At 42.3% G+C, this 20,000-nt stretch overlaps 1 protein-coding gene across 4 annotated transcripts in view; it reads left to right on the top strand.

The window, feature by feature from the left end:
• Positions 1–20,000, top strand: part of togaram1 (TOG array regulator of axonemal microtubules 1) — a 34,397-nt gene that overhangs the window by 304 nt on the left and 14,093 nt on the right. The window contains exons 2-16 of one of the 4 annotated variants that reach the window (XM_082142429.1): positions 2,430–2,843; positions 4,128–4,754; positions 6,539–6,599; positions 7,535–7,654; positions 7,883–8,053; positions 8,198–8,343; positions 9,219–9,439; positions 10,667–10,728; positions 11,161–11,337; positions 12,655–12,708; positions 12,794–12,963; positions 15,266–15,377; positions 15,792–15,989; positions 16,254–16,371; positions 16,848–16,953. In XM_082142429.1, coding sequence (XP_081998555.1) covers positions 2,505–2,843; positions 4,128–4,754; positions 6,539–6,599; positions 7,535–7,654; positions 7,883–8,053; positions 8,198–8,343; positions 9,219–9,439; positions 10,667–10,728; positions 11,161–11,337; positions 12,655–12,708; positions 12,794–12,963; positions 15,266–15,377; positions 15,792–15,989; positions 16,254–16,371; positions 16,848–16,953 — 2,682 coding nt within the window. In that variant the 5' untranslated portion in view covers positions 2,430–2,504. Of the gene's footprint in view, positions 1–2,429; positions 2,844–4,127; positions 4,755–6,535; positions 6,600–7,534; positions 7,655–7,882; positions 8,054–8,197; positions 8,344–9,218; positions 9,440–10,666; positions 10,729–11,160; positions 11,338–12,654; positions 12,709–12,793; positions 12,964–15,265; positions 15,378–15,791; positions 15,990–16,253; positions 16,372–16,847; positions 16,954–20,000 lie in introns of all 4 variants that reach the window. The other 3 variants (XM_082142428.1, XM_082142430.1, XM_082142431.1) reach the window with 3 other exon arrangements.

Genomic DNA, 20,000 nt, shown 5'->3' with positions numbered 1-20,000 from the left:
ATAAACAGCATCTAGCGAATCTACCAAACAAATGTCCAATAAGCTGAATGAGAATAATTAATACAGTAGAATCACCTCAGTGTCTCGTTATTACTCTGAGTATGTGCTGTCAGATGGGGAATACTGAGGGAATAAACGAGTAAATACCGCAGAAGAGCCACAAGTGCTTTTCCTTCCGAATGATTCCGAGTCATTCCGAATATTCATATGAAGACCCGTCATTCCTGTGGACTATAGCTGGAAGAGTTGAGATGTTTTACAGCAGCTGGTGTCTATTTTAACAGCTCAACACTGACCTCTGACCTCTGACCTCAGGTCATCATTTCCCTCAGAGGTTCATCTGAAGTAACAGAACGATCATTCAGAGTTATCTGGTGTTTAATACTGTTCTCAATACGCTAGCTCAAAAATGTGATTTAGGCTATACATAATTCCTGTAACATATTTCTTGAAACAATTTAGTTAGAGATATTTTTTAAATGTTACTACTTAGAGCAGAATATGAAGCACAACAGTCTGTTCCGGAAGTTAAAACTCCATTCATTTTCTCCATAGGGAAATACATTTTTTTTATGCTAATTTATAAATCTACTGTGAGCTACGAGGATGTCAATCGATGGTGTTTGCCTCTGCTGAATCTGTTAGCCCACATTATTTTAACTTAGTTTTAAAATAATCACGGAATTCGTGTTGAAAACTACATTACCCATGATGCAGTACAGTAAACCCACCAATCAGAGAGTCGCCACAATCAAAGCTCCGCCCACTCCCGTGAAGCACTGCGAATGATGTAATCGAGTCGTTCTCTCTACTCTCTCAAAATACTTGTATATACACATGCTTTTAAAGAAACAGATTTTGAATCATTTTAAAGTGATGCCCAACAAATGAAATTGTTAGTAAGAAAGTCCCTTTAGATCTTTTAGAAGGTTACCTTATTGAAGCTGCTGAAGTTAATTTTCTTCCCTCAAGATGACACTTTAATAAAAAAGTTTTAAAACTTTTGCTTTTGGTGGTGCTTTAAGCTATTATACTACTTTGTGCCAAAGTTTTGTGATTTTGTTTTAAGATTTGTATTCTGTATCCATTTAAAAGTTAAATAATATACAAAAATAAAGCAAATACATTTTAAAGGTGTCTGGAGTGTGTGGGTATTTCTCTATAGTGTGGCACTCATATTTTTCAGATATACCTGCAATTTGCTTGTTTCAAAAAACATCTGGAATCTACCAAAAAATAAGTGCACACACAACACCCTTTAAAAATATTAATTACTCAATGTCACATATTAAACACTTTACAACTGACAATCTAACTACTGTACATCCCTGGGAATTAAGTGTTTGTAATAAAACTTGCTAAAACAGCATTACAAAATGAATTTACTAACAAATAAATGGAAAGAGAGTGTGAAACATTTTTTTATTTTTTTATTTTTTATTTTTTTATAGCAATTATTTCTAAAAGCTGAAGGAATCTTTCCTCCTTTCATTAGCCACTCTCCACTCTATAAGAACACAGGTGTGTTCATCAGCCCCCTGCAAAATCAACACAGAATTTAACATTAGTGATGAACCATGGTCAATCTACATTATTATATTAATATTAATGTTACATGGACAAGTTGAGGTACGTTACACTTGAAATAGCTTGCTACGTAGCCAACACATATTACATATTAACACTGGTAAAGGAGAAATAAAATCATTGTAAAATTAAAAAAGAAAATATTTGTAACTCTCTCATTTAACTGAGAAACAACGTCGTTGTTTAAATAAAACAGTGTTAACTAACTTAGCTGACAGGCATTAGCTCGTTCTGTTCGGTAATAATAATAATAATGATAAAATTGTCATTTTGCAGCCAATTCACAAACTTGTACCCTCGATTTACATTATTTAAACTTTTAACAAGTCAATCGTTTACTTATATGATGTTAAACGAATACAATTTAACCACAAATAAACAAAAAGTGTTTTATAAAGTACTTACACTTGAAAACAGCCGCGTCTCCGTTTTCCGCCATTTTCAAATATAACGACGACAACTCCTCTCCCGTGGCATCATGGGATAGTAAAGTTTCCATCGTATGCGCACTTCAGAATCTCGCCGGATGTAGTAGGTCATCCGGGTACTTTTCGCCTACTGTTTTTCGAATTCTATGATTTCGGACATACTACTCTGCTCGCGTACTGTTTTTCGCATACTATATAGTAGGGAAGTATTCGATTTCGGACGCAGCCATGGTTTGTCTTAAAGCAGATTAAAAATACCACATAGACACATAAACAAAGACTTTAACAAAGACTTCTTTTAAAAAAATAGAAAAAGTGGGCGGGGACTAATGTGTTCACGTCTGATGAGGTTTGCATCATTGATTCTGTGTGTCACAGTGATCGATCTAAATCTGTGAATCTTCTCCTCTTCAGGTCTGTGTCGCTGCGATGGCTTCGCATCCCTCCTCAACATGACAGATTCCCGTGCGTCGGCTCCGTCTGGACTCCATGATGATTTATGGACTGATCCCTCAGGAGTTACACGAGCAGCTCCTGGACCAGCAGAACTTCCAGAGCCGGACGCGTGGCGTGGAGCAGCTGAAGAGCCTGGTGGCGGAGCTGGATCTGCAGCAGCTTTCCTCCGCCAGCGTGGACGAGTTCATCCAGTTCTTACGCCGGCTTCTGGACGACAGCAACTTCAAGGTGTTGTACGGGACCTTACAGCTCCTGAACCTGCTGATCGAGAAGCTGGACCGCGACGTGGACCGGCACTACCGGGAGATCGCGGCGGTGACCGTACGGGCGCTGGGAGACTCGCGTAACGTGGCCCGACGCGAGTACATGCAGGTGTTCAAGCAGTTTCGTTTCTCAATGCTTTCTATTCGATTATGCTGTTCGCAGTGCTTCACTGGATTGTAGTTCTCTGTTCACAGTCTTCGTATTTTTGCTTCAAATCAAAGATCGTGATGTCGTGATTCTCCTCGTAGCTGGTTGGCTTATAAGGCTTTAAAGTGTCCCGTAGTCAAAAGCGGCTTTCGCACGGGGTAGTTATAGGAACGAGCCACCAGGGTGTTTCCCCGAGAGCTAACGGTTCCAATAGGAATGTTTTCCTGGTTGCGTTCGCAGTGCTAGTAGGAACTCTGAAGTGACGTGAGACACGCTTGTTGTTGAGACTTTTATTTTGACGGCGCTGAGAACCCCTGAACACACAGCGCTCACATTCTCCTGTTCATTAGAGTACGATCGGTCTAGTCCTGTCTAATACGTTATTAGGTAGAACTGTTATACATAGAAGTAGACAGTAATGAAGAGTTATTAGCGTATGGCGGTGTTGATGTCCAGTGTTGCTGAGCAGAAATACATAATCATGTTTCGCCTCAAAGTTGTGTTGGATTTTCTCCTCAGCGTAAAGATTGAGAGGTTCATCTATCACTGTTTTACATGTTCGTAAAGTTAGTTTCTGGAGTAAATGTATAGGCTATTATCTTCGGCCAATCAGCGAACACTAACGTCACGGATAGTTCCTATAGTGCTGGTTTAGACCGACTCTGAAGTTCCTCCAAAAGGAGTTCCTAGAACTAACATCGTTCCTAGTTCCTGCGGTGCGAACACGCCAACATCCGGGAACTTCCACCAATAGTTCTAGGAACCATGAAAATTTGATCAATTCTATCAATTTTATCCCTTAAAACTCATCTTTGATCCCCAAAATTACATATTTAAACGTTTTTCCTTGAAAAAATATGTCTTCATGCCTTATAACATCTTGAATGTAACTCGACACCCTCGCCTCATTTAGTATGCGCGGTTCTATGAATATGCAAATGAGCCCCGCCTCCACTCCCTCACTCAGCTCAGAGATCCACTGGTTGACGATCACACGTTGATCTGATTGGTTACAAGGTAGTTTGTGACGTCAGAAACACCAGCGATTTCAAAGCGTGTTTTTGAGACTGTCTTTGGTTCACTGCAGTTTTAAGGAGGAAATATTCAGCAATGGTGTCGACTTATGAATTTACACATGGTTTGTCTTAAAGCAGATTAAAAATACCACATAGACACATAAACAGCTGGATTTACACCACAGGGGGACTTTAAGAGTTTGATGATACCTATATTTGTGTGGCGCAGGTGTTCCGGCAGCTGATGCGGGCGGTGGGGCCACGGGCCGTGCTGGAGCTCGTTGTCGCTCAGCTCCGCCACAGGAACTCCAGGGTTCGGGAGGACGCCATCAACATCATCACTGCCGCCATGCTAACGCACCCGCGCAAGGACTTCGACATCCCGCGGCTGTGTGCAGAGGCGGCACCGACGCTCGCGGACGGGAAGAGGAAGGTGCGTCACGCGGCTCTCGAGCTGTTCGCCGTGTTGGACTACTGTCTAGACACCGGGAAGAAGCAGCCGCTCATGAAGGCCGTGGACCGCACGGAGCTAACGGGAGACGCGCAGGGCCTCATGGCCGCCGTTCAGGCGCGGCGCGCGCGGCACATACTCCCGCGGCTAGCGGCCGACGGCACCGTGGAGTACGCGCTCGTCCTGCCCAGACCGGGACACCGACGCCTGCCTCACCTGGGCTCCGGGGCCGATCTGGACTGGGTCATGAACGGAGGACGGGCTCCCGGGTCACGCGGCCCCGCTGACGCCGAGCTAGCGGATGACGCTACGACGCACAGGAGGATTGTGAGCGCCGGAAAAGGGAAGAACAAACTGCCCTGGGAGAGATCGGCTCTCACGGCTAACGGGAAGTCACATGATCAGGTGAGCCATGACATGAAAACACCATCAGATGTTGATTTAATAAAGTCATGTGGTTTTTCATCATTAACCCTATAAAGCCTCCTGTGTCATATCTGATTCTGGCCTCTAAGGGTCTGTTTACACCGGGCCACTTCATGCGTTCTCTCAGATCGGATAGCTATCGGATATATCAAAACATTTCCATTTACTCCCGCTCACATAAATGTGTTCGCAAAACGGATATAAATCCGATCTTCAGTTCCCGCGTGATATGCAGATTTAATGGAGTTCACGTCACTTAAACATCTTGACTGTAACTCGACACCCTTGCCTCATTTAATATGCGCGGTTCTATGAATATGCAAATGAGCCCCGCCTCCACTCACTCACTCAGCTCAGAGATCCACTGGTTGATGATCACACGTTGATCTGATTGGTTACAAGGTAGTTTGTGACGTCAGAAACACCAGCGAATTCAAAGCGTGTTTTGCAAAACATAAAATACATTTGCAAACATTTTATTTTTTATTTTTGTCTAAAGGTTGAATAAACTGCTCTATATATAAAATGTAAAAAAAAATATTATTTCACATGTCAGGCTTTTTATTTTTTTATCAAAACATTTTTTTTTTATTTCATTCATTTAAAAACAAATGCAACAACAGCATTTAACATGAATGAAAAGGAGCAGAAAGAAGTAAAAACGTATAATGTCTGCCCCCTATCAACACAAAATCATTTACAGTTCCAGTTCATTAGAGCTGTCGCATGCAGACATCAAGACATCAAAACACAAAATACATCAATAAAGTTGATCTGCTACTTCTGCATTATTATATTTCTGCAACATTGATAATTTAACATACGTCTTAAACACATAAATGGACTTAGAAGTTTTAATTTTACAATCAAGACTGTTCCACAAACTGACTCCTTTGATTGTGACACATTTTTCCTTTAAAGCCGATTGGAACCTGGGTTTTGTAAAAACCTCAGTACCTTTTAGTTCATATCTACTTTTCCTCTTGGTGAATCTGTTTTGCAAATTATTTGGTAAACTTTCCAGATGAGCTTTATACATGGTTTTTAGAAGGCTTTACAGGGTTAAACCGATGTTGAAGGATAATGCAGTTATGAAGCTGATATGAAGTGCTGTAATGAGTGCAGTCGGACTGACGAGTGTAAACGCGATGGACTCACTGGAGGTGGTGTGTGTTCTGGTGTGTGTGTGTGTGTGTGAGATACGGCAGTGTTTCCCAGCAACACTCTGGAACACACAGGAACAAACACCAGCGGCACACAGAGGACTTCTGAGCGCCAGTGTTTCCCAGCACAAATATCCAAACATTACTAAATCAAGACATTTACTGGAGGAGCAGAAGAAAGAAGTGAGAAACAACAGTGGAGTCAGAAACATAATCTTGTTCTCACTTTATTTTTCTGACCCCATGGCAGATATTTCTTGTTTTAAGCTCAAACTCACTTCATTTTGACACATTTTTCAGAAAGCAAGACTCAAGATCTTCAGTCATGTTGCTCCTCCAGTAAATGAATCTTGATTTGAGAGTGTTTATATTTGTGCTGGAGAACGAGACAGAAACACTGAGGAAGATCATCATGTTTTGCAATGTCTACAGATAATAGTTGTCAGTGCTTGTGTGCATGTTTGGGTTTTCAAGCATTAAAACTGTTTTACGGTTCTTCTGTTGATCTCATGGTGTCACTGTCGATCACTCTCAGTGGTTTTGATTGGACACTCAAGGATCCTGTGTGTGTTGGTTGATGTCACGGCTTTACTCCAGCAGGTCTGCAGTGAAGACTCGTCCTCATCCACGAGACTTCGTCCGGACGCCGGTGCCAAATACAGTAGGAACGCCCGTTTCATGTTTACACTGCAGATCTTATTCACATCACCTGATGATGTTATGATTGGCTCTTCTGCGAGTCGTGTTTCAGAGACACAGTTTGAGCTTCATAATGGACACAGCTTTATTTCCCAGAGATCCCCTCATCCGTCCCTCGCGGGTCAAAAAGACCCGAAGCCCTAAAAAAAAATTTGTCCAGAAAGCTTATTTTATTTCATTTTGACAATATTTTTTCAATTTTTTAATGCAATTCTTTTTGAGATTTTATTATTTAAAAAAAAAAATTAATTATCTTTAAACTACTAGATTTGATCAATAAATAATAAATAAATAGTAATTTAAGCACATTCCTCACAATCTTTCAACTTAAATTCAAAGTAACTCACAATTTCATTCATAACCCTTTTAATTCAGCTCTAAATATCTTACATTGTGTGTCTCTGTCGACCTCTTGTGGAAGATGATATTTCATGACTCTAGAAGTAAATGAGCTGTTCCTCTGGGTCCTAAAGCCAGTTTCTCTTCAGAAATCATTCAGATACACATGTAGACATTATAAAATCATTTTTTGGTGAAGTTTTAGCATTTCTAGTTTGAATTTTGAGCATTTTTAGTTTTTTCTATGTGAACTGAAGCATTCCTCACATTCCATTCATTCCTTTGGAAGGATTTGTTACTTTTTTCAATTTCAACCACAAAACTCCTCAAATCCATAAAAAAAATGTTGTGTGTATTCGTGGTTCATGAAGACAAAAGTCTTGGACCCCTCTGATGAACACTCAATTTGTCAAAAAAAAAAAAAATTTCCAGGTCAAAATGAGCCGAGGGACGGATGAGGGATGAAACACGGCTTTATTCACGTGTAAACAGCGTTAAACAGAAATAACCTGCCAGTCGTGTTAAAGCCGCCGCTGACTGTCTTGTGTTCTGGTCCAGGTCCATCAGAAGCTCTTCCGTCTCCGGGCCGGACGCACCGGGCTCTGGGTCGACTGCGACGCAGCGGGAGCTTGGATTCGGATCCAGACGTCTTCAAAACAGCCTCTGAGCCTGAGAAAGGTGACGTCAGAAGAACACGCTCGGCTCATGTGTGCTTCTTCTTATTATCTCTACAAACATTGAATAATGAGCCTGTAAGGCCAATAGCTGGTCTCTATGAGGGACACCACTAGACTAGAACACTGGATTGACCAATCAGCATCCAGGCCTTTATTAATGCACTCAATCTATAATGTTAAAGCGCTGTATAAATGAAGGAGACTTGAGTGTTTCTGGTCGGTTCCTCAGGGTTGAGGAGCAGTCGTCTGGATCCTCCGGGATCGCTCCTGCTGCCCTCGTACCCGCTGACGGCTCTGGCGGGACCTCTGACCCCGAGCGCTCCCCAGCGAACACACGCCGAGCCCACGCTCACGCTCTCCATGTCCAGCACGTGGCCCAGCAGACGAGACGACAACACCGGTCAGAACACACTTCCTGTCACACTGCAAAACAAGATTTTCTTACTGAGTGAACGCCTCCTTTGAGGGCAGTGTGGATCTCCAGCTCATCAAAGTCTCGCTGAATCAATCTTTACCTTGAAACGACACATTTTCCTCTTCTCAGGTGAGGTGAGCTCCAGCAAACGCTCTCCTCTTCCTCCTCATGCCCCGCGCCGGAGCCGGATCAGCGCCAGGGCCTCGTCGGATCGGCTCGATCAGTCCATCAGCGCCGCAGGAGAACCGGGTGACGACACGCTGGACCGGCAGGAGGTGAGCGAGACTCGGCGAGAAAAACTAATAGAAGCATATTTATGTCATTATTCAGAGTTATTACTGTGTGTATGTGTGTAATTAAGATCTTCAACACAAACCAGTTGAGAATTGTAAAAAGCGCCAACCTTCCGGTCTCTCTCTCCTTACTCCAGCACTGAAGAGAGTTAAACTGCAGTTCATCCACTGGCCACTAGAGGCCGGCTGCAGAAGAGACTCAATCCCATAGACTCGCATGTTAAAATGCTCAACTTTACAGCAGAAATAAACATGTTTACAGTCTGGTGCAAAAAGTGGTGTTGGTCTATATAGCTAATGTTGCCCTTCATGATGACTGTGAGGCGGGTTCATTATTTTATGACTCATCCGTTTAAATTATATTAAGCCTTAAAGTTCTGCATAATTAAGGGCGTGGCCACTTGAGTGACAGGTGGATTGCCGCTGATGTCACTACTAGCCGTTTGTCTGCTGTCTGTTAGCGTCACCTCAGCTAATCCGCCTCGCTGCACATGTTTGTTTATCCGGGAGTGACGCTGCCAAGATGGCGACGGCCGGCTCCGCCCACTTTAGGCTTCAGAAACGCTCTTCAGGAACACTAGGGTGACGTCACACACACTACGCCCAGTGTTTCATACAGTCTATGGTGTCCGCTGATCCCAGCAGCCGCTGTTAACATGTTATTTCCCCTCTACACCACGCACTTCGGCACTAGGTACTACTTTTAATACGCATGTTTGGCCTGAGGATTAGTGTCGTAACAGTAACAGTGGTTAATGTGAAACTTTCCTGTGCACTAAACAAAGTGTCAACTATATATAAACGTAGTGTTTATTTGGAGTGACCCCCGTGACCCCGGATCTGTGCTGGTGTTTCAGATGCTGAACTCCCTGCGCTCGCTGAGGAACAGTGCGGCGAAGAAGCGGGCCAAGGTGAGCGCCAGCGGCTCCGACCCGGACCCCGACAGCCCCGACTCCGCGGTGAAGCTGGAGCTGGTTCCCGATTCCCCGGATCAAACGTCCCGGTCCGTCACGAGTCCTCTGAGCGAGAGCGGCCTGAGCCTGTACTCGCCCACCTCCCCCACCGGCACCAGGAGCAGGTCAGACACGGGTCGACACCAGGGCCTCGATTACAACCAGTGCGTCACACACACCCTCATTTATACAGCGCTTTAACAGCACAGATCACAGCAGCTTTACAGTGATAACAGGAGATTACAGTAACAGAGAGTGTTCTAGAATAAAGTTATTGTCCAGATAAAGTTAGTTTCGATTGATAGTTTTCACAGAACCGGCCCTGAACGAGCCGTACGCCACTTCAGGCGTGATTTATAAAAACAAACTTGACGGGAGAATGTGTAAGTGTGTCTGTAAGTGAACTCTGACCCGGAGCAGTTTAACGACACCGATGATGATCTGAGGGACTGATGAAGGAAAACCACTTTAATATTCATAATGAGCCATAATCATAAATACTGTTCACAATAACAGTTTCAATAAATAAAATAATGATTTAAACTATGTTTTACATCTGATATACTCATTTAGATTAAATATGCCATTCTCATTAATGGAGTTAAGATCTTAAATTACATCAAATCATTACAGAGAAGTTACAACATTGTTTATATTGTAATGATAGTAATATCAGTAGTGTATGCGCTGCTGTCGAACACTTCCTGTGTGTTAGTGTCTGCTCAGCGCATGATCACAGCAGAACTCAGGCTTTTAGGAAATATTTGCGTGCAAATAATGATCAATAATGCATATCGGTTTCCATTAAAAATATAAAGCAATTAAAAATACTAATCGGCCAGTAGAAAAGATGGAGAAAAATATCTCTGAAATGTATTTTATACTATTTTATTTATTTATTCAAAAACAAGGCAAGGATGGGCTACTAAATGATAATTTAGCATTAGCACTGTAATGTGACGTACATCCGTGTCTCATATTCTCCTAATGTCTTGTACCGTTAAACATGGGATCACGTGGATGAATATGCATATGCAAATGATATGCAGATGAGGATCTACACAGTAAAACGAGGCGTTGTAAGCTCAGTTATGGATATTTCGGGGAGGAGATGCATGTTCACACTCTTCCTCTGACTGGGGTTTATAAAGGGATCTTCTGCACAGGGTCTGGCGTACGCACGGGTTTATAAGACTGGGTATTTTTTAGCGTACTCCATTTTTAGCTTTCACCACACGTACACTCTTAGTGAGGATCCTACACACAGTTTTATAAACGAGAGCCCTGATGAACACCAGACATTATCATGACACTCATGTTCAGTTCACTAACTCTCTCTCTCCTGACCTCAGCCCTGTGACCTCTGCTGCGAAACCACGAGTGGCGTCAGGAGCACGTGACCCCAGCGCTCAAGGTGCGTATGTGACCCACACGGCTGCACTCGTGCCGTCACATGTGCTTCTGAAGGGAAGTGAAAACACTCGAGGTCTGGAATCGGATACTTGTTATAAAATTAACATTTCGATTCCTCATTTCGAAATTAAGAATTGGAATCGATAAGCAGAATCGGTATCGTTAAAATTCAAACGATACCCAACCCGCGTCACGTGTCCTCTGTGTGTGTGTGTGTGTGTGTGTGTGTGTGTGTCTCTGTGTGTGTGTGCGCGTGTGTCTGTGTGTGTGTGTGTGTGTGTGTGTGTGTCTGTGTGTGTGTGTGTGTGTGTGTGTGTGTGTGTGTGTGTGTGTGTCTCTGTGTGTGTCTGTGTGTGTGTGTGTGTGCATGTGTGCGTGTGCGTGCGTGTGTGTGCGTGTGTGTGCGTGTGTGTGTGTGTGTGTGTGTCCTCAGGCGTGACGCAGCAGGATAAGAGCGTGTCTGATGGGAATGTGAGTGTGGTCGGTCAGAGACTGGTTTACTCGAACAGGCCGTTAGAATCAGATGAGGAAAAGCCTGTCGATATGACATCATCACCGCAGATCCGAGCCTCCGGCCGCGAGCCGCTCCGCGCGCTCAGACCCGCTAAAGGTGAGCGCTTCATAGTGTGTCTGAGAGAAGTCTCTTCTGCGTTTATTTGATCAATGATGCTGAAAATTTAGCTTTGATCACAGGAATAAATTACGGCACGATATATCGCCCGCATTATCGGTATCATCAGCCGATATATGTTCATCTTTAATGTTATCGTTATCGGGCCAATATAAAAATTTGGCCGCTATATTAAAGCTGATGAATAATGTATTATCTCCTTCAGCTGAGACGCTTCAGATGCGCACTGTTCAACATGAGGGTGTTAAATAGCTTGAAATATGATTGAAATCACTTCAAAAAAGGAAATAGTCAAGTCAAGTCAAGTTTATTTGTATAGCGCTTTTCACAATACAGATTGTATCAAAGTAGCTTCACAGTATTAAATTAAAATAATACAACAAAGTTTTTTTCAAGAGGAATTTATTGATACAGTTAAAGTGCTACACAAGTCTGTCATATCGGCTACATGACATTATAATGTGGCTTTTATTGGTTTTTATTGGCTGATTTTGTAATCAGGCTCTCAAAAATTATGTAAAAATCTGTATTTAGCTTTATCGGCCAATATATCGGTTATCGGTTTTCAAATATAAAGAATTATCGGTTATCGTTATCGGCCAAAATGTTCATATCGGTGCGTCTCTATAAATTACACTTTACTATATATTCACATAGAAACCAGCTTTTTTACATTGTATTGATGTTCACTGTGTAAGGGTTAATGCCCGACGAGGTGTCCATTATCAGGTATTAATGGACGACGGCGAGGTGTGTGCGTCGGAAGGTTGCCTCCGCTGAAGTCCATTAATACCTGACATGGACACCTGGAAGGGCATTAACCCGCTTATACTATGGTCACTTGCCAAATAACACATTTTTAAAACATTCGTTTATATTTTAATTAGTTTTACAATCGAAATCTAAAGTTTTTACAAACAATAACTTGGTTTCCCTGGTTACGCCTGACGGAGATATTTATAGTCCGCTCAGCTCAGCTTCAGTTTACTGCCTGTTGCTATGGTTACTCACAGCTGATGTAGCCAGCGCATCGAACGGTAAACAGTCAGTTTCACCAGAACTCCTTTACTAGGTGTCCTCTATCACTTTATAATGGACACCCTGCAGCCAATCAGAATCGAGTATTCACCCAGACCATGGTATAATTTACTGTATATTTGATCAAATAACCGCAGCTTCTGTGAGCAGAAGAGACTCTCAGAAACATTGAACAATCGTAATGAGTCCAGACGTCTGCCCAGTAGTGTGTATAATGTCATGTTGAGTAGTGTGAAGACGCTGTGGTGTTTCCTCCAGGATCTCATCAGCACACGGCGCAGTCCTGCATGTCTGAGGGAGTGATCGGACGAGGTCGGTTCACTGTTTGACACACACTGATGATCTGAAGCACTTGCTGCTCTCGTCCTTCACTCGTCTTCTTCCCTCGTTTCTGCAGGAGTGTTTGGTTCTGTCGTTCTTCCCAGTCGTCCCAGTGTGGCGTCTTCTCCTGAGCAGGGCGACTGGTCCAGTAGAGCGGCCCGTGAGCCTCCGTCAGGCGTGTTCGGACACGCGTTCACCAACACACACTGCGACTCCGATGCCAGTCCTGAACCCGAGGAGCCTCTGGTGCGTCTCACACTGGCCGACACCGGCTGTGTTTACATCCAAACCTGACAAAACGTGTGCGCAAAACTGTGATGTGGCATTAAACGTTTGCAAATAAAGCAGCGTTTCCATCTCATGTGTTCAAGAGAACAACATCATCACTTCCTGTGAAAAATATCAGTAATAAACTGTAAGTTTCTACAATCGGACAAACACTCTTTTTTTATGGAAGCTTGTTTCAGCCACAGAATGAAAAATAAAAACGTAATTCTGACTTTTTTCTCACAATTCTGACTTTTTTCTGACTTTTTATCTCACAATTCTGACATTTTTTCTCACAATTCTGACTTTTTATCTCACAATTCTGACTTTTTTTCTCACAATTCTGACTTTTTATCTCACAATTCTGACTTTTTTTTCTCACAATTCTGACTTTTTTCTTACAATTCTGACTTTTTATCTCACAATTCTGACTTTTTTTTCTCACAATTCTGACTTTTTTCTTACAATTCTGACTTTTTATCTCACAATTCTGACTTTTTTTCTCACAATTCTGACTTTTTATCTCACAATTCTGACTTTATCTCACAATTCTGACTTTTTATCTCACAATTCTGACTTTTTTTCTCACAATTCTGACTTTTTTCTTACAATTCTGACTTTTTTTCTCACAATTCTGACTTTTTTCTTACAATTCTGACTTTTTTTTTCACAATTCTGACTTTTTATCTCACAATTCTGACTTTTTTTTCTCACAATTCTGACTTTTTTCTTACAATTCTGACTTTTTATCTCACAATTCTGACTTTATCTCACAATTCTGACTTTTTATCTCACAATTCTGACTTTATCTCACAATTCTGACTTTTTATCTCACAATTCTGACTTTATCTCACAATTCTGACTTTATCTCACAATTCTGACTTTTTGCTCACAATTCTGACTTTTTATCTCACAATTCTGACTTTATCTCACAATTCTGACTTTATCTCACAATTCTGACTTTATCTCACAATTCTGACTTTTTGCTCACAATTCTGACTTTTTATCTCACAATTCTGACTTTATAACGCGCAATTCTGACTTTTTATCTTTTTAAAAAGATTGTCAGAATCGCGTGATATAAAGTCGCAATTAAGATAAAAAAATGCCTTTTTGTAAGAAAAAAATGCTTTTTTCTTACAATTCTGACTTTTTATCTCACAATTCTGACTTTTTTTTCTCACAATTCTGACTTTTTTCTTACAATTCTGACTTTTTATCTCACAATTCTGACTTTTTTTCTCACAATTCTGACTTTTTATCTCACAATTCTGACTTTATCTCACAATTCTGACTTTTTATCTCACAATTCTGACTTTTTTTCTCACAATTCTGACTTTTTTCTTACAATTCTGACTTTTTTTCTCACAATTCTGACTTTTTTCTTACAATTCTGACTTTTTTTTTCACAATTCTGACTTTTTATCTCACAATTCTGACTTTTTTTTCTCACAATTCTGACTTTTTTCTTACAATTCTGACTTTTTATCTCACAATTCTGACTTTTTGCTCACAATTCTGACTTTATCTCACAATTCTGACTTTATCTCACAATTCTGACTTTTTGCTCACAATTCTGACTTTTTATCTCACAATTCTGACTTTATAACGCGCAATTCTGACTTTTTATCTTTTTAAAAAGATTGTCAGAATCGCGTGATATAAAGTCGCAATTAAGATAAAAAAAAGTCTGAATAGTGAGTTTATTTCTCGCAATTCTGACTTTATAACGCGCAATTCTGAGAAAGAATTGCAAGATGTAAACTCATAAAAGTGTGATTAAAGTCACAATTATCTTTTAAAATGTTTTATTCTGTGGCGGAAACAAGCTTCCATACTTTCTCCTCCATCATGAACGAGTGTGTCTCAGAGCGTCAGACGAAACACAGTAAACGCTGTCATGTTCTCTAGCGTTCGGATGCTGGTGTTCGGGAACACACTCGTGTGTGTGAGACGCTTCTGGAGGGAATTACACCAAATCATTCTGATCACACACTTTCAGAAACACCAGACCAACATTAGAGATGCTGCGACGCCATTGGTCCACTGGTTACTCCAGTTATCCAATCACAGCTGACGCTGAGTCAAAGTCACATGAGGTGTATGAGGGATTTATTCAGTAAATGTGTTTCCATCGTAGTTTATGTGCACGACTTCTTACTGGATAAAAATGCCTCAACTGAGCTTATCTTGGTATTTCCATCCAGCTTTCTTGTTTTATTTGCATAAAAATGTGTGTGCTTCACCCGCTCATTGGAGTCACATGATGTGTGTGTTACAGGAGAGGGTAAAGCTGTCTAAGTTTGCGAGCGACAAGATGCGTCAGCGCCGTCTAGAGCATCAGGACCCCATGAGACGCCGCACGACACACACACTCCTCGATGATGTGAAAGGTGAAAGGTCAACACCAGTGACAGCCACCACCATTTTATTTTATTCATTTTTATTTAACCAGGAGAAACATACTGAGATATAGCTATCTCTTCCTCCAGGGAGTCCTGGTCAAGACGACACATAAAGATTCACACAAAAGAATCACAAATACAACAATTTACACATTCAAAATTAAATAAATCAAATCAAGAGAAACAATTGCAAGTGTCATTTACAACACTGTGCAAGAGACATTTAAAAGTGCTCAGGTTTGCAAGTGCATCGAGATTAAGAACATTTATTTTGCAATTCATTCCAAGCCCGAGGAGCACATTTACCAGATTCTGACGATATCTGTGGGACTTTGAGCCGATATATCGAGAACCAGATGTAGTGCGATGACTATTAGTGTCATTTCTGCTTCTGTCTTCCAGACGAGACTCTGAACGGGTGCGAGTCGCTCTCGGATGAGTCTCCCTCCAGTCCCACAGGACCACAGAATCCAGTGAAAAGTCTAAGCCCCGCCCACCAGCCCGCCCCCCCGCCCGGCCCGCCCAATAGAAACGCAGCACCGAGACTGAGACGCACGTCGAGTCTGAACCGAACGCGAGCGCTTGTTGCACACAGCTCCGGTGAGAGACTCGTGAAGACATTTATAATGTTACAGAAGATTCTATTTCTAATAAATGCTGTTCTTTTGAACTTTCTATTCATCAAAGAATCCTAAAGAATTAAAAGTGTCACGGTTTCCACACAAATATGAATCCGCACAACTGTTCTCATCACTGATAATAAACTCCTGACCTCAAGTGTTGGATCCCCAGCCCTGACCTGTGGATGTGTCCGTCCGCCACTGAGGTCTGTCTGTAATCCCGTTTCTCATGTCTGTGCTTCAGATGAGCTGATTCCTGGGAGCCCGAGGAAAGACGGGCAGGATCCGGCTGAGCTTCGGCCCTTCTCTAAACCGGAGCTGGCGCTGACTCAGAGCTTCCGGCTGCTCGCCTCGGACGACTGGTGAGACTCGAGCACACGTCACATGGGATGGGCGATATATCATCGTTTGTGATTATACTGGTAAAAATTCTCCTCATGATAATAATTAGTCTTCCCGCGGTAATAATGAGGAACTATTACTAGTACTTCGAGATAACCCTAGAAACTCTGAACACAAAATACTGTCAGATAAAACCATAGTTAAAGTCATTCACATAATTTGGCTGTGCGGTTATTAATATTAATATTAGTCACGTGACGTCTCTAATTAATATTCATTAACCGAGCTTTTCTTTTCTAATTCGTCGACTAATAAATATTCATACTAAAAAAAACGAGATACTTGTTTCTAAACGAGGAACTTCCTCGACAGTCTGTATTAGTACACAGAGAATATGGTGATGTAGTTATGCTCCACATCGCCCATCCCTGATGACCTCGCCACTGTTCAGCACTGACAGGCTCTGAGCTCCATCTAATGTATTCTGTTCATGAAGGGAGAAGAAGATCGAGGGGCTGAACTTCATGCGCAGTCTGGCTCAGTATCACCCGGACGTCCTCTCGAGCCGGACTCACGACGTGTGCCTCGCACTCATTCAGGAGGTTAGTCAGCAATATCTCCTCGTTTACTCACTCTCAGCCTGTCCTGGTCCACTGCGCTTCTTACTCACTCTCTTACTCACTCTCTTACTCACTCTCAGCCTGTCCTGGTCCACTGCGCTTCTTACTCACTCTCTTACTCACTCTCTTACTCACTCTCAGCCTGTCCTGGTCCACTGCGCTTCTTACTCACTCTCTTACTCACTCTCAGCCTGTCCTGGTCCACTGCGCTTCTTACTCACTCTCTTACTCACTCTCAGCCTGTCCTGGTCCACTGCGCTTCTTACTCACTCTCTTACTCACTCTCAGCCTGTCCTGGTCCACTGCGCTTCTTACTCACTCTCTTACTCACTCTCAGCCTGTCCTGGTCCACTGCGCTTCTTACTCACTCTCTTACTCACTCTCAGCCTGTCCTGGTCCACTGTGCTTCTTACTCACTCTCTTACTCACTCTCAGCCTGTCCTGGTCCACTGCGCATCTTACTCACTCTCTTACTCACTCTCAGCCTGTCCTGGTCCACTGCGCTTCTTACTCACTCTCAGCCTGTCCTGGTCCACTGCGCATCTTACTCACTCTCTTACTCACTCTCAGCCTGTCCTGGTCCACTGTGCTTCTTACTCACTCTCTTACTCACTCTCAGCCTGTCCTGGTCCACTGTGCTTCTTACTCACTCTCTTACTCACTCTCAGCCTGTCCTGGTCCACTGCGCTTTTTACTCACTCTCTTACTCACTCTCAGCCTGTCCTGGTCCACTGCGCATCTTACTCACTCTCTTACTCACTCTCAGCCTGTCCTGGTCCACTGCGCTTCTTACTCACTACTTTTGTCTTGTTTCCAGTCCAAATATCTTAAATCAAGATGGATTTACCAAAGTAGTGAAATGTCATATATCTTTTTATCTGGGGAAAAAATCTAAATGAAGTGAACGAGCAAAATGATCTGCCGATGGGGTCAGAAAAATAATCTTAATTCAAATGGAAAACTAGATTATTTTTCTGACCCCATTGGCAGATCATTTTGCTCGTTTTAAGCACAAACTCACTTCATTTAGACTTTTCCCCCAGAAAACAAGACATAGGGCCCTATTTGAACGATCTGAAACGCAAGTGTCAAGCGCAAAGCGCAAGTAACTTTGTGGGCGGATCTCCGGCGCTGTTGCTATTTTCCCGGTGGGATAAATGCCTCTTGCGCCCGACGCAAATCTAAAATGTGTTGGTCTGAAGTAGCTTCATTACTCATAGGTGTGGTTTGGGCGTAACGTGAAATAAACCAATCAGAGCGTCATCTCACATTCCCTTTAAGAGCAGGCGCGCTTGCATATTATAACGGCGGATTTGCCAGACGCACGCCAGGAGCGGTTCACAGCCGAGGAGACCGACGTTCTCGTCAGGGCCGTAAAACACAGAGAAGTGACATTGGGGATGGAGAAACACACCCAAATTAGCTTCGGTTAAACAGGCGTATGATAATTTGGGTAAATGTGTAAGCTAGATTTATGCCTATTTTTTCACATCTTCATGGACACAACATTGATTTCCCTCGTGTGGTAATATTTTTCCCTGTAATAATGTATGATTTGCAAAAATGAGAACTGCTGCTTCTGTGTAGATGAGAGAAGCAAAGTGTGTGTGTGTGTTGTGCACACGCTACATTGATTATGGCCAAGCATGCGCCCTTAAAATAGCATATGAATAACATGCGCAACGCTCCACTGACTTTAAACTAGTTTTCCTGGTTAGTGGCGCAATTGTTTTCTAAACCTGCAAAATAGCATGAAGGAACGTTTGCGCCGGAACACGCCTCCTCTTTGCGCTGAACCGCCCCCGGGAGCACAAGTGTATTTCTTAGTTTACCGACGTGCTTCTGTGGAGGGAAAAGTCCGCTGTGCGCGGGTGCAAAATAGGAATGATACATGCGTCGGTGTACAAAGTCAATTGTGCTGGGTGCAAGATAGGGCCCATGATGTCTAATGGGATTTTACTCATCTATTAGATGCATCTTGATTTAAGTTTTTTTAGATATTTGGACTGGAAACGACAAAAGTACTGAGTAAGAAAATCTTTTTTTTGCAGTGATGTAATGTATGATGTGTGATATGTGATGTAATGTATGATGTCATTTGCTCTCACAAACAAGTACATTTACATTACATTTACGCTTTTATCCAAAGCGACTTACATTGCATTCAAGGTACACATTTAACATTTTTGTCAGTTCTTGCTTTTTGTCAGACCCGCAGCCTGAGCGCGTAAATTCATCTTTATTTCTGTAGCACTTTATACAAAACAGATTGTTTCATAGCAGCTTCACAGTGATAAACAGAAAAACAACAGATTTAAAGTGGCACTATTAAGGTTTTTTCGTATATATTACCGTTCATGCTTCGAGTAATAAAGCTGTGTGAGTGTAAAAGCTCTGCAAAGTTTCAAAGTTTCAAAGATAAATGGAGAGGTTGTCTCCTAAAAGAAAGAAGTGATTCTGAACTGAAACGAGTCGTCAGTAGTTCAGTCTCACTTCCTGCTGTAGGTTTGTAACTCATTTGCATAATGCCCGCCTCTGGTCTTGATTGGCTGAACAGCGTCTCTTGGCTCCGCCCTCAAACACTGTAGTGTATCTGAGACTGGAAGAGTTTGGTTCGTGTTGTTCATGTGGAGAAGACGCTGTTTTCCACTTTGATGAGATTGATACGGTGAAACCCACGCCATCGTTACTGTACGTATCACTGTGATCAAGAGCTGAGATTCAGATATGATAATGAGCGTTTGCTTTCTGACCAATCAGAGCAGAGCAGCTCTCAGAGAGGCGGAGCTTAGAGAGACTGAATCTTCGATGGAAGCGTTTCAGACACTGAGAGAGATTATCTCCACTCAGTGGAGATTATGAGGACATTAGAGTTTATTGAGTGTGAAGCTGTTATAGGAGCCCAGCAGAACAACATCAGGAGGCTTTATGATGGCATATAGGACACTTTAATGTTGTAGAATTCATCAATGAAAGCTTGTTTTCTGCTGCTCTCCAGGGCTAAGCTCAGTGTAATCTCCCTGATCTCT

Source organism: Leuciscus leuciscus, assembly GCF_965113295.1.
Source record: "Leuciscus leuciscus genome assembly, chromosome: 17".
Classification (NCBI taxonomy): Eukaryota; Metazoa; Chordata; class Actinopteri; order Cypriniformes; family Leuciscidae; genus Leuciscus; species Leuciscus leuciscus.
Note: the sequence above shows the minus strand (reverse complement) of the source record. Positions and strands in the feature narration are given on the sequence as shown.